Raw genomic sequence first — 14,986 nt, forward strand, 5'->3', positions numbered from 1 at the left:
GGAGACATGGCACGGTCGTGTCTTCTGCTGGGAGAGATAGAGAGGAAGAGTGAGTGGGAGAAGGTTGTTTGAAGAAGAGGCTCTTAGAATATTTTGGTACTTTTACCTGAAATTCTGAGAGAATAGCCAAAAAGTTACGGTGATGGTGACACCTAGTTTAGGGCGATCATGACTGGTCTATTTTGTTTTATATTTAGTTGAAGTTTGAGTTAAAGTTTAGGAGATTTTTACGCTTCTTAGTGGTGTTGATGGATTATATCACCCTTTGAGTCAGGTGTATGAATCCCATCCAAAACCAATTGAGTGTGAAAGATGTGGCCTGAAGGTAAAAGCTACAGTTTTCTGAAAAGCTGACATTTTGAAAACAGTAAGAACTAATGTATACTAGGGTATTTAACCATTTTAATAACAAGTAAACAATGATTTGATATTTTGATTATTTCAGTTAATTTTGCTTATTTTTGGGTTTTGCATTAAACTTGTTGTTGCACGAGAGATTCTTAGTTTTGCGATGGGTTTTATGAACGTCAACGATCCTGAACTGAGCCTTTAAACTAGGCCTTTGATTATTCAGTGGCTTTCTGTACAAAGCAGAAGTCACAATATTAAGATTGTTCCTCTTTACATGCACTGCAGTGAAGAGCAAGACCTGAAGGTTTGCATTTGATCCCTCAGATTTCGTCTGCGTCGCCTTTTGCAAAAATCTCTCAGACGGAATGCTCCAATGTCATGATTGACAGACGTGCTTATCACAGAGTAACAGTTACAAGGAATGCAAATCATGTTCAGACTTAATTTGCTCCTGTAGAATTTGAGTATTCCTGTCGTTATTAAAAATAAACGTGTGCATGTGGTTGTGAATTGACACAAAAGACGCATGAATACAGTGTGGTCATAACACAGCTTCTTGAAAGTCTTCTACTGACAAAAACCTCCAGCTGCTGAAGAGTTATAGACGTTATACAGCTGTATGGTGTCTTTATTCAGGGGGGTGGGGGATTCTTTGACAACAGGTGTGATAAATCTACCATGGTGTATTATCTGGCAGTTGAAATCTATGTCTGACAATAAATGGTACCATTAGATGTGTCGTATATACACCGTTTGTGTTTTCATATTCAATGAACCCACAACAACTTTTTTTTGCAGGCCTGAAGTATAATTTTAGCTTTAGTGCCTGAACACCGTCTACGAGTTGGTGCAAGTACGAGAAGAAGTCGGGAGACAATGACAGTAGCGGTCATGTTTGTCTACAGTAAACTGTCCACCTTCTACACCCATCACATGCTTACTGCCGTGGTGAAAGGGTCGTTCTCCTCCTAAAAGCTTGCCTGTGCAAATAGTCTTCCACTTCACCTAACAGGGGCTACAAGGCACCACAAACATCCTGCCGCCTTGTATTTATTCCAAGTAGAAGTGGACATTAGGTGGGAAAGCTGTGGTTAGTAGGGCAAGCAATTTTTTTTCCAGCGGACGAGATGGTGTTGGAAGCGTACAGTTTCTGTCTTCTCTTCTCAAGCAAATCTCCCCCTTTCAGACATCAACAGACAAGATAATAAGACACTCAGAGCACAATTCCGTATTATATTCAGCAACCAAAGGCTCATCTCTTGTCAGTTTGCATTTACTCTTCCAAGGATGTGACGCTTCTATCATCATGCTGTCAAAGAGAGCCCGGCTGGAACGACAGGAGCACTCATTTCTTACACTTACTGTCTACATGAAATGGTCTGCACTTATACGGATCCTGCCAAAATGGTGGAACATTTTCAGAAAGGTCACCTAGAGACCCCCCCTCCCCAAAAGAACAAAATGAATCTTTAATTGATTCCTGGTATTGGTGGTCATTCACAACTAGAAGTCCAACCTGAATGCACATGTGTTGCACGGCTGTAACTCACTTTCAGTTTTTTACAAGCTTATTAGGCTTCACTTAGAATGAGATCATCCATTGGATTAGTAAAATGAATTAAAGTCAACATTTCACCGACATAGGACAGTGTTTATGATGAAGAGTACTTAGACTTGTATCATTAGAAAGGTTGCACTACATGTACTTAAATGTATAAGTTTGAACATTTTTACAAGACAGTTGTTTCATCAACATTCTTATGTTTAGTATTTGTAGTAAGTGGTAACTCGTCAACAGTGGTGAGACAGTTTTCAGGAATAACTGGAAAACACACAAAAAACTTATTTCTCTCTCTTTGTTAAGCTTCAAAGTTTAAGGGGAATTCAGGTATTTTTCTAGCTGGTCCTGCTGTTTAAAATGTGGGTGTATGCATGAATGATACTTAATAAACGTTTGGAATCGTCTCCTATGAACTATGTTCACCAATAAAAGGCTCAAACTGTTATCCAGCAGCTTGGTTTACATTTTATATTTACATAATCCAGTTTGACTTTGATTGACCTGGTTGGATGCTATTAATGAAAATCATATAGTGATAATTATGATTATTGCCTAACCTTAATTCCTCATATATTAACTACGTAATGTATACTCAATATTATTTATATATAATGTGGGTAGGGAACAAAACTGATGCGTTTCGTGCAGGATTCTCTTTTGCACTTATTTCCACGACACACAATGAGAAACGCACACACATGGCTGGAGGCATGAGTTCTTATTATTTTTGTGTAATCAGCTTAGTGAGCTGGATACATGGTGGGACCGGCTGCTTGCTGATGCAAAGAGCCTCGTAATGTTGTGCGCTGAGGTTAAGTAATAAGTGGCGCAAACCCAGTGCTGAATTGGCCTTGCTGAGTAAATAAGTAGGGGATAAAGGAGAGTGAGGGGAAACAGGTCTGTCCGCAGGAGGTGGATCTCATTATGGGGATTTCTGCTGGCTGAAAAAACTTGAAAACCAGCTTAATGCATGCCTGTAAAGCAGGTGTAATACGCTGGCTAATGTGCCCACTGTGGCCCCGGCGACAGCAACACAAACAGAATCACCACTTGGCATGAAGGACAGGGAGGGAACATGAGGCAGACTGCTTATTTTCACCAGCAGCTTAAGGTCGTCAGGTTTCACACAAGCTTTGTTATGCAGAAATGACTTTGAGCAACAAGTTCAACTTCTATGTAGCTGACAATGTCATTCTGTTTTTATATGTAGAGTTAAAAAGATTATATTTGCCTTGACTAGGACGTATTCCAAGAAAAAGCACACACACACAAGTTGTGTAGGTAGAAAGCTGTGGAGAAAATAAATTGAATTTCGATGTGCATTTACTTAAGTTATACACTTTCTTTAAGTTGGGAAATCATTTTCAGAAAAAAAAGCGCATGTTGTGTAGTATCCGCTCCATAACCAATATCAATAAGCCTTTCATGTAGAGCTAACAAAGAGGCATCACATCTCCTGGCACAGACACGGTTGGTGTTGTTGAGATGTAATTGAAGCTGCTGGGGTCACATTTTCGGAATAGAAATTACATTCTTGTCTTTGACTTGTGTGGCGTGAACCAGAGATGCATCCCACAGCCCTTGTGTCCTTCACAAGCCTTTATTATTTATAACACTCGCTCTTTGAGCAATGACCAGTACTAATGCATAACCTTCTGTCCTTCTGGCTGATTCGCTTCCTTTGAAACCAAAGATTGAGGCAGGAGAAGTGGGTGTGTGGTGGATGAGGCAGGGGTGTGGGCGGGCGAAAGGGGGGGTGCTAGTATAGGGCAGTGGAGATCCAGGCTATCGAGAAGTTATTATGTTTTTTTCCCTTTATATCTGAGGATGTGGAATAACACTGTGATGCTTCTTTTCTCCAGAACAGAGTTATGGGCTTCAAAGCAATACTATTTCCTGATGTCCCTCCTTCCACTATTTGTCTGCTCCACCAGAATAATGTGCTGGGAGGGGAGGAGAGGGGGAGGACAGGGTGGTGTGTCTTTTAGCTACATGATGATTTGCTTGTTTCCACCTGTACCCACTCAGTTCTGTAAACATCAGCGCTACAGTGGCATACAGTAACTACCACAGGACTTTCTCCAGATAAGCTCATTTCTAGGTAAAGTCCGTTTAGCTCGGGTTCAGTGGGGGTGAGAGATACTCTTGCACAGCCCGTATCACCTGATGTTATCCTATAGTGATTGAGCCTGTGCTGCGGCGCTGCTGTGATCCATTGTTATTATACCTCCATGACAGAAGGAGCGGGTGAGGAGGAGGGGGGGGGGGCGCGGAGGTTTCGAGGGGCAAGGGGTAGAAAGTGGGACATAGACAGCATTAGTGCCGGATAGCCTGGGGGGCCCAGGCTGATGTGTCAGGCATGACATGTGGGTGTCTAGCCCCCCCCACGCATACACACTCACACACATACTGGAACATACACACTGTGTTCTGTGCTGCCCTCACACCCCACTGGCTCCTTCTAAATGTCCTGCAGTTGACCAGATGCAAAGTAAGATGGACAGATATTTAGAAATTATGCTGTTTTAGTTTGAAGATGCAGATATTTTAAATTTAATAAAAATGACAGGAAATAGTGAAACACGCCCTGTCAGACCTTATTTGGTTTGTACAAGCTTTTTATACACGTTGATACATTTCATATTTGTTTTGTATTCAGTGATTCTTTGCATGACGAAGTGAGCTTGTTTTAATATTAACACATTAACACATGTTCTCCTCATAGGAAAAAAGGCTTACAATAAAACTTACATGACCCCTTTTAAAATACCATAACTTACAAACAGAAGTAAAACATGTCGAAATGTTCCTCTTTTTAAAAAAAAAAAAAAATGAAACACCAGTTTTACCAGAAAAAAAACTGCAACCAACAATAGAAACTTGACTCAGCTACAGAGGAATGCATATGGTTTTAAAAGGCTACAGATTGTAGGTTTGCCAAACACTGAATCAGAGAGTGTGTGTGTGTGTGTGGCTAGGAGTAAACAAACACACATGCGCAGATTGATTTACAGGCCCGTCATTCCCACTGAAAATTGTCTGTAGCCACAGAGCGTCGTTATTCATCAGTGTCCACAGCGTGAGCACCAGGAGTCTATTTGGGTTCAGGGACACCGTCAGTGTGGAGTTCCTCTTTGCCAGGTGGAAGTTTCATAAAGTGACATTTCTTCAATTTACCAAATTTGTTGGACCGTTTTCAACTAGAATTAAAAATATTAAATTCTCTTTTTTTTAAACATTAAAAGCAGCAGATACTAACATTTTAGAAGCTTTAGCTTTATTGCTGAATAATTGACAGTAGTTCTGTAAATTGGTTTTCTAAATGTTGTCATGTAATTTTCTATTAGAGGATATTGTGGAATATGAACTTGTCCTTCTGTCTTTGCAATAGGTCTGCAAGTCAATAAAAAATATAAATGTTCTACTGTTCTGCAGATGATTTCCTCAATTAATACTTTAATTGTTGAAATAAATATATATATAATTATTTCCCAAAGTCCGGGTTCAAATTTCTTCTTTTGTGCTGAGTAACAGTCCAAAGTCACAAAATTTTACTTAATCTGATTTAAAGCTGAAAAAAAGTAGTTATTCATATTTATATTTTATTCTATTTCAATTGTTTTCAGCTCTAATCATAACAGCTTTATGTTTATACGGAGGCAAAGTAGAGAGGTGTGCTAGAGGGAGGGACAGGCCTTTCTTCAGCTCAGGGTTGCAGGGTGCAGGCAGCAGAATCCTATTTACAGCAAATATCATTTAAGAGCAGGAACAATAGTGAACCGAGCTCCTCCTAAAAGGCTTACAGCGCTCTAAAAGTAGTCTTCATCCCAGCGTCCCCCTTCTCTGATGGCCATAAAAGGATGAAGAATAATTTGGATTATTATTTACCTCTTTCCACCCTGAGCTAATCAGGTTGACATTGCTTTGGGAATGAGGAGGATGCTCCGTAACAGATGTGCTCGTGTGCAAAGTGTCCCAAGTCCCCCGTGAGGATGCAACACAAAGCCCTTTTCTCTCCTCCTTTCCTTCCCTCCTCCTCCTCTTCACTTCTCCACCGTCCTCTCTCCATCACACCATCTCTCCTTCTTGACCTTTGAAATGAGCATTGCCTCTTCTCACCAATTTACCTCCCTCTGGTCCCTCTTGTGCTTCTGCCGCTTCCATCTCCACTCCAGCATCAAGGGAGCGACAGGTAAGAGCTGGAGCGGAGCACTCTCATGTCAGAGAGCCTTTTGGTGAAGACCTGTGGCCACGAGTGAGAGCATAAGTGTCGGAGCACAGGGCCCTTTACTGCTTTAAGCATTTTTTGCATGCAGATTATCCATCCACCCATTCACCAGAACCTGTTGGGACTTACTTGTGCAGTGTGCTATTTTATGTTGTTTACATTTAAAGCCTTTCTGTGGAGACATCTATTACTCCGTGGCATCCATTTCCTCTCAGCTTGTCCTTCTTCTGTCCTTCTCTTCCTCTGCCCCTCTTAGCAATCACCTCAGAAACATTCGGAGAAAGAACTGCTGAGGTGTAAAATCCTTTCTCTTCGGCACACTCCACGGCACCTACTTCTCTGTAATTCCTTAACTCTACAATTCCACTTTGTGCCAGAATAATGAATGACAGAGATCTTTTCCCCTCCCTTCCCTCTGAGGTCTACACCCCCGAGCATGAGGAAGCAGGCTTAATGCCGGAGGCCCAGAGAGGTGATGGTGCCCTCTTCTCCCTCTTGCCCCAGCGCTGAGCTCTTAATTAAGGAAATGACAGCTCTCCGAGCAGCAGCAGTGGCCATAATGTAGCTAATAGTGTTACAGGCGGCCACTCAAAAGTCGGTCTCTGGCGATTTTCTATCCCCACAAACACTATTGACCTATTCCTAGCAGCTTCTCCACCCCAGCCTCTAAACAGAGTATTACTTCCCTGTGGGCCCAGAGGGAGCCATCTAACTAAGAGCACCTGGAGTTATTGGCAGCAGATTATGCCCTGTGTTATTGTTGAGGGCTTTGGTGGGAGTAATGAAACACTGAGCTAAATCACTGGTGATTTTGACTCCCTTGCATTCTACAAGGAGTTAAGTAAATCACTATAAACCCCACACTGTATATGATAGGCTGCACACTGTGTGGACTTTATTCCAGGCTTCTTTAAATGGAGAAATGAAAGTTAGATCATCTGTCGCACTCCCGGTTTGCCTCTCGCAGCTCTTTCTGCAATGCCACATAAACTTTACAAGTGGTGTGAACAAAATCAATGGTCAAACAATCTGGGACAGTTGGTTGTGTATTGATGGAATTAAAGCGTCTGTATGATGTGGATTTTTGTTTATCTGGGTCTGTTCTGTTCTGCTCCAGCAGCGTACACAACCCCGTCCGGCATCAACACTTTTTATCAGCCGCACAACACAACGCAGAATCTGTGATGAAAATAATATTGTTTAGCATGGTTTTGCACTGCAATTACCACAACCGTGCTAAATCCACTCAGAATGAAGAATAAGAATATGATGAACTCATACTCTCCACTTTAGTTAAACATGAAATTATTTGACAATGGATTACATTTCAGCGGCAAAGTGATTGACAACATCTCAATAGCAAACACATGCACTCAGCCAGACATTTTCAAAAGGACCATTATGAAAATGGAAGGGGGGGGGGGGTTGGCTGTTCATTCTGAAACGGCTGAATCGTTGCCAGGCCTCTCTCGCACATCTGACAACTTACATAATGCATTTCCACTAAAATAGCTTAAGTGTTAAAGCTTCTTTTATGGGCAAAAATTGATTCATAAATGCATTGAGGCGAAAGCTAACACGAACACAAAGCTTTCAATAACACCCATTTTGCTCAGACTGTCAATGTAAGAAGCGGTTGCATTAGACAAGGTGGCATGCTGATTGCTTTATGAAATCCAGGCTAATTGTTTTGTGGTGCAGTCCTTGGGGCACCCTGCATTAAGACAGGCCGAATGAAGTCAAATAAATATAGCTCTTTGCCCCCCCCCCTGCCTTGATAAACACACACACACTCACACAAAGCGCAGAGAGGTCCTCTCAGCCTTGTGTGGCATTGAAAGTCGCTCTCCAGTGGCCACTTTGTTGATCAATGAAAGAGAATTTATATAGTGGTGGATATTGGCAATATTTCCGTGACATAAGTCACTTTGAATTGCACCCTGTGCCCTGTGATACATGTGATTACTTCACTTACATTGACAATTATTTCCACTGTCAGTATTCATGTCGCCCTCAGCAGGGCAGTCGGACTCGAGACGCGATTCATTTAATTAAACTGATCATCTTTCTTCAAGTCAGGGCCGTGGAAAACGTATTAAATGTGAGTACGTTTTAGGGCTAAAGAGTGGTTTTGTTATTCCGAGTGGATATGTGATTTCAAGACACTGGTGTTGTAAGAAAAGCAATTCAATTGCTCAGAAATTCAAAAAAATGAGATAAAGCCCGAACGTCCTTGATAAATGTAAAGCTATGTTGAATGTGCGTGGCCTGTTCTTTCATCCATTTGGCCTGTGCTTTCATCTCTCCTCACATCAATACGTCCATTCATTCCATTTTATTCATCGTGTGACCTGCGTATAATCACGGCATCAAAGGGCTTTCTTCTTACTAAAGGTCTGATCGGGATATTTTATCCCCCCCCTCCCCCCCTGTGTACAGTGCTAATATTCATCTTTATATCCACTTAAGAGTCATTCACATTAGATAGGTAGATTTTCAAAGAAAGGGAAAGCAAAACATGTACAAAGACTCAAGTAATAAAAAAAGAATTGAAGATTCACTCCCTGGGCATTTCCCCTGTCAGCCATTTAATTTAGTTACAGAAATTACACAAATCCTTTGGGTGAGGATGTGCATGTGTATTTATTTATTATTGATTTTTCCCCCTGCGATAAACGTGTTAACGTTACAGATATTTGCAAGGGGGATGAAGCTTTCTAAGTTATTGTGAAATGCTGCAATAAAAAGCATCAAGGAATCGTTATTCAGTAAGTCTCCCCACAGTGTTGATCAGATAAAATACATTATTCACGACCAATATCTTAACTTCAGTCATGAGCCACACTGTTTGAAGCTGTGAAGTCTTCCACTGGAGTTCAGAATCTTAAATTAGCTAATTGGCTTTGTCATGATGATAATTGGATAATCCACTGTCATAAAAGTCGCTCAGTAACACTTCTGCCTTTATTATTATTATCACAGTGTTGCAGCTGCATTCATTTGAGATGGTCGAAAAGTTTTTGGATGCTACAACTGAAAATCTGGAGGAAAGATAATCATTTGATAAAGATTAAAGTGAGAATTATCTGATTAGAGACAATGCCTCTTATGAAATCCGGTAAAATAATGTGTGGCCTCATAAATAAATAGTAGATTATAATGCTATTGTACTTTATCTGTAGCTTCCTATATCGACTCAGCCGCTGTGTCTTCCCCTGTATGTTCAGCTTGATCTTAATCCCACAAACTGAGTGCACAGGGTGGGGCTGTGCACTGCGTGATCCATAATGGGTGAAATAATTGGTGAAAAGAGACTGGCTTGTCAAAATATTCATTGCGTTGCGCGGCTGATAAGCGAGAGGATGTGGACCTTCATCTAGAAGCAGGGCCAGCCAGCCAGAGGTAGAAACCAGCTAGAAAAGCAGGCTCCCCCTTGGGCTTTCACATCAACCATCAAATGCTTGAGGTTCATTTGTTAGGTCATGCCATTCACCAATTATTTGGATTTTATGTAAAGATGAAGTGATTTTACTTGGCGGAGGCGAGTTTAAAATGTAATGCATAAATATAGTTGACAGGCAATGAGATCTTGCTGGCGAGCGCTACTCAATAGTGCGTTTTGTATGAAGCTTTTATAAAAGGGCTAGAAAACCACTGCCTGCCTTGTATGTTTAACAAAAGGGAAGGAAAAAAAAAAAACCTATTCAGCTGTGGATACATTGACATCACATTTCTATTCCTAATTTAAAAGCTGTGATATTCCATTTAAGAAAATTGATCTCCTAGTTGAAAAGTGATTACATCTTTTAAATTTATTGCTAACATTGTGTGGTTATTGAGGTTGTGTGGCCTTTAAACACATTTCCACGTGGTTGGCTTTACCTTTTCTTCAAAATCCTCTTTATTTAAGGTAAAAGCTTTTTCATGAAGGAGACAGTACATTTAAAAATATGTTTATTTAGCTTTTTGTGAGAGGTTTGTATCACACATAAAAAGCAGCCTTGTGCTCATTCCATTAGAGATCTGGCACCTCACCTTTTTGTAAAATGATCACAGTGATGCTTTTGAAATAAGGAGATTTTAATGTGTTTTGCCTGTAAATTGGCTGAGTGACAACAATTGACTTTGAGTCATCTCTAGTTGAACCAGGCGTTTAAAGCCTGAAGAAGAAATAAAAGCACTGAAGAAGTATTTTTGAAGGGAACAGGAAAGAAGCTTGATTCACCACATTTTCTGCAGTTCCTCAGTTCTATGATGAATCTGTATATTTACCCTAGATGACAGTGATTCAGCAAAATTTTTAAAATTATTGAAAATAATTGAACTTCTAAAGCCTCTAAAAACTTGGTTTAAAATCTGGTGACATATTTGTGACTAAATAAAATGTTAAAAAACAAACTCACTGATCCCGTTCACTTCAATACGACTGTGTGGATGTTGTTTGTCCAGATATAATTCCAACACAAGCGATCCAACCACTGATCTGATTGGTTCATGGAGGTGCATTGCATGTCATTTGCTCTTGTAGCCAGTCCGGGCGCGGGTGCATGTTAGTGCACGTGAGTCATCTTTTCATCACAGTGCAGTTAAACCAGAAACACGTGCTAGCCTAGCTAACTAGCAGACAGGCGTCAACATGCCACATTGTTTCAACTCTTTTATTTGAAGTCGTAGAAATAGATGCAACTTGTTATTTAGAGAACAGGGTAAATAAGTCCAATCAAAATATAAGCTATGAAAATCAACTTCAGCTTTTATAGATGGATAGATTTGTCTATTTTCACAAGACTATTGTTCAGGTTCAAGCTTTCATACATTTTTGCTTTACTAAGATTAATTTGTTCTAACTTCAAATAGTAAAAAAGAATATTCCATCTTTTAAGAAATCCTCAGTCTTTTTTAGTGGTTTATTTTTTAAGTGATTTGAGTAAAAGACACCCTGGACTAATTTCCTTATTTGACTATTCTTGCTGCAAGATTGACATGTCTTTGCACTGCCCAAGTCTTTGTGTCAACATTGAGACACCATGCGCTCCGGATATCATCAGGGTCAAAGGGTGAGGGTCAAAACAGGCTCTCAGACCTTTTAGAGCAGCCCGGACACGGTGCACTGCCGAGAGATTTGGTGAGATGATACCCAAGCGTTGGTGTCCTTTATTTTCCCTGCAGCCATCAGCAAGCTTATTATCATGTCCCTGTCTGCTTTGCTCCACTCTGCCCTCGTAGCAAACAGGTCTAATTGTGTCTCGTAGCTGCGGGCTCAGAGCAGAGGGGGGTAGGAGTGGGTTCAGATGAGTGATACTCAGTGATGTAAATGGCTGAATAATATGGCCCCAGCGATTGTGGTGGAGCTCTGCCTCTCAGCAGTAATCTAAGCCATCGGGGACACGCCAGTATGCATCATCTCCCATCAATGAGCCTCTCCACTGGTTGGTAATTTGTTCAGTTCTACAGCGGTTATTGGTAAAACACTTAAATACAAATTCCCCTCCTTTCCCAACTGCCCCTCTCAACCGCGTACAGCACTTTATTGTAATATCACAGCACGGACGGTGTTGTGTGTTTATTTACTTATCCTGGCTGTGTTGATATAAGGTCTAATCTGTTTCTTCTCCTTCTCTTTCTGCTTTTCTACGTGGCTCTCTGTCGCTCTCTCAGGAGCTCGTGACGGCTCGGTCCAGTCCGATGCTAGCAGCAGTCCGTCAGAGCAGAGTCAGCTGGGCCAGACTCATCTAGGATACCCAATGGGTCCACAGGTGAGGGAGAAGATGAACTGAACCCGAACTTTACACACTATACTGTATAATGCTAATGTTTTATTAAGGGAAACACATGGTTGACAATTGCTCAGCTCATCCAGTAATCAACGTTTGCACGAATAGTGATACTTTTAATCAAGTATTTACTCAAGTACTCCTATAAAAGTTGAGTTACCCACCATTGCAAATGTGGGGAGAATATTTAATGAAAAGATAATTTGCATAATAAGATGATAAACAATTCTAAAGGGATTTTTAAGAAGTAGCATCAGGAATGTACTGTCAAATAAAAAAAGCCCTGCACACAAATATAATCTTTACAAAATTATCATTAATGAAGGAGAGATGGAATATGGGTTATTAGGCAACTGGTTGTAGGTTTTGTTCTCTAATGTTAAAATTACTGTTAGAATTCTCTCTCTCTCTCTCTCTCTCTCTCTCTCTCTCTCTCTCTCTCTCTCTCTCTCTCTCTCTCTCTCTCTCTCTGGAACCTAACTGATGTAAATCTGTTGTAGCAACAGAAAACTTAAGCCCGTGCCCTCGTGTCTCAACCTTTTTTAATTGATTTCTCGACCCTGACAATGGAAATTAATGTCTTCACGTGCCATACAACTCTTTTTCTCACATGATGATCATTGCTGCACTTGATACTCAAAAAAAGCTCATGTGCAGTAGAAGTCAGAGTAATTTAAAAGATTGATGGCCAACTCAGATCTCTTAATCGTGGTATGTTTAGTCTGAAAGAAAGATTTTGGTGTTTGCATGAATTTAAATAATAAACTCCCTGTGTCACTTTGCTTCAAATCAAATCACTTCTGTATATTGAACCACAGTGAGTGAAACATGTGACACCTTCACTAAAGGCTACAGCCACAATCCTTTGCAGCTAAAAAGTGAAATTATAACATCATTCAACATCACACATCATCTTCAGATGTAATTGAGTTGTGGCGCTAATGAGACGACAATGCAGGCCTTGTCATAACAAGCTGAGGAGCAAAGAGCCCGAGCCTGCAGCTCTGTTAATAGCTCAATCAGGCATTGTCCTAGCTGATTGGATTTATTGGCCTGGTGGCTCGCCGATGTTTAATGAACATCTATCTCATTAGTGCTGCTCAATGTCAGCTCTCAACACACACTCATGCACATACATGCACACACACACACACGGTGTCAGGTTCCCTCCATCCTCTTTAATAAGGCCATTCTCCCTGCACATAGTATTACTCAATGACAGTCAATCCTCATCTGGATAAACGAAAGAGGAAACATGAGAGGGAAGCTCTTCACTTCTATTGGGTCGGTTTGCAGCGTGAGAAATCCCCGGTGAAAGAGTCAATCTGCTGCAAGTGGAGATAAAGAATGAGCTTAATTAAAAGCACTTCTCTGATTACATATACCCTGGCTTGTCAAAGCCACTGTTTTGGTAACAGATAAGAAATAAAAACAGAGGGGAAAGCATCTCGCGCAGGCAACAGTCGGAGTCTGAGCCTCAGCAGGCGGCTCTCAACAGTCACCATCTAATATATTAATGCTGTCAGTACAGTCTCTGTGAAGCTAACACTTTTCAGAAACAAAGGCGCTCCGCATGCCATACCCAATTCTCTTGTTCCAGGATCAATATGTTTTGATAGATTCTCGCTCCAGAGCCGGATATTGTTCGAACAACCATTATCCAATGGTAGTTTACCCAACATGAATCCACCTTCCTTCTGTTTCCCACTTGCAGTTAGGATGACAAAAGTCTGCTATCTGGGTGATTATGGGCAATTTCTCAGTGCCAGAGCTGCCAAGCAGATAGAATATCCTATTCTCCCCTGATGGGCAGAGAGGCTGGGTACCACATCCAGTCCTGAATGGTGCCGTTTCCCATCCAGAGCCCAACACACACCCAGTGTTTTGTGTCTGTGTGGCCCCTAGGAGACCACTTCTCAACACTCAGCTGTCAGGCCTGCCAAGCACTGTACAGCAGCTTTCCAACAGCACCTATGGAGAGGAGGAGTGAGAGCATCAGGCGAAAAGGCAGAAGGGGAACAGCTTGTAAATCTAGTTGAGTGATGCTGGCGATTCTTGGAGTGAATGCTGGTTTTGTGGCTGGAGAGTTGAGTTAATTATGTTCACGCTAAATTTATTCTAATCTCTGATTTTGATATCTGCTTGTTCAGTGTTTTCTCCTCAGATAGAGATTACAATCACTGTAAAACTGGCACAACAAAAAGCCTAAAGACCAAGAGCTTGGGCGTGCTTTTAAAAAAAAAATCTCCAAAGGGCTTTCTCTTGGCAGCAGCTGCCTGCTTCTCCCAAGCTGCCTGTAATGATAAATAAATCAGGGCTACATCTGATAATTGTGGAATTGTCTTCTTAATGTTATTCCCTTCTATGTGAGACAGTCTTTGCTGTCAAGCTTGGCAATCTCATTTTGTTTGGCTCAGAGATGAAATGTTCAAAGAGTGTCTTTGATTATACGCTGTTTCAATTCAAGATCAAATTTAGTTTAAAACACAAGATTAAACATATGACACTTGTAGCCAACAAACGCGTCGCTTTTGTTATGGTCCTTTGAGGATTCTTTGAGCACCCAAATTATTAATTCATTTTTTTAAAAATGAATGCCAAATGTCCTTTTGAATGCTCTTAGAAGCTTCAGATATTGTCATTGGTTATGCACTGTTGTCGTGTATCAAAGCAAATGTTGAGAGTGACGAATTCTATACAATGTGTGTGATTGCTCCTGCCACCAACAGTCAACTCTCTGTGCTTCCTTTATTCCTTTAACAGCTGAGAAGCACAAACAGGTATTCAGTCGTCTTTCAGTGCAGATATTTCTCCCTGAGATCTCTCTGTGCTTCGTGGCTTTAAACCCATGTGACCTCGTACCTCTTAAACTGTGATCGCATGTGTGTCGGAGTGGGTGCAGGCGTTCTGCACCATGCAGGGTTATCACAGTGACACGCCTGTCACCTAGGAGCACCAGGCTCGGGAATATGGTGGGCTCTTCGCACCAGTCAGCCTGCTCTGCACCCTGTGCAGAACTGCAGACACACCATGCAAAACAGAAGCAGATAGCTGACAATTGGAGTTAAAGGC

The 14,986-nt window shown here is 41.2% G+C and overlaps 1 protein-coding gene across 1 annotated transcript in view; it reads left to right on the forward strand.

The window, feature by feature from the left end:
• Window positions 1–14,986, forward strand: part of pou6f2 (POU class 6 homeobox 2) — a 66,419-nt gene that overhangs the window by 7,424 nt on the left and 44,009 nt on the right. Inside the window, exon 3 of the mRNA XM_061094209.1 lies at window positions 11,799–11,896. Within this exon, the coding sequence (XP_060950192.1) occupies window positions 11,799–11,896 (98 nt within the window). The remainder of the gene's footprint in view (window positions 1–11,798; window positions 11,897–14,986) is intronic.

Source organism: Limanda limanda, chromosome 20, assembly GCF_963576545.1.
Source record: "Limanda limanda chromosome 20, fLimLim1.1, whole genome shotgun sequence".
NCBI classification, from domain to species: Eukaryota; Metazoa; Chordata; class Actinopteri; order Pleuronectiformes; family Pleuronectidae; genus Limanda; species Limanda limanda.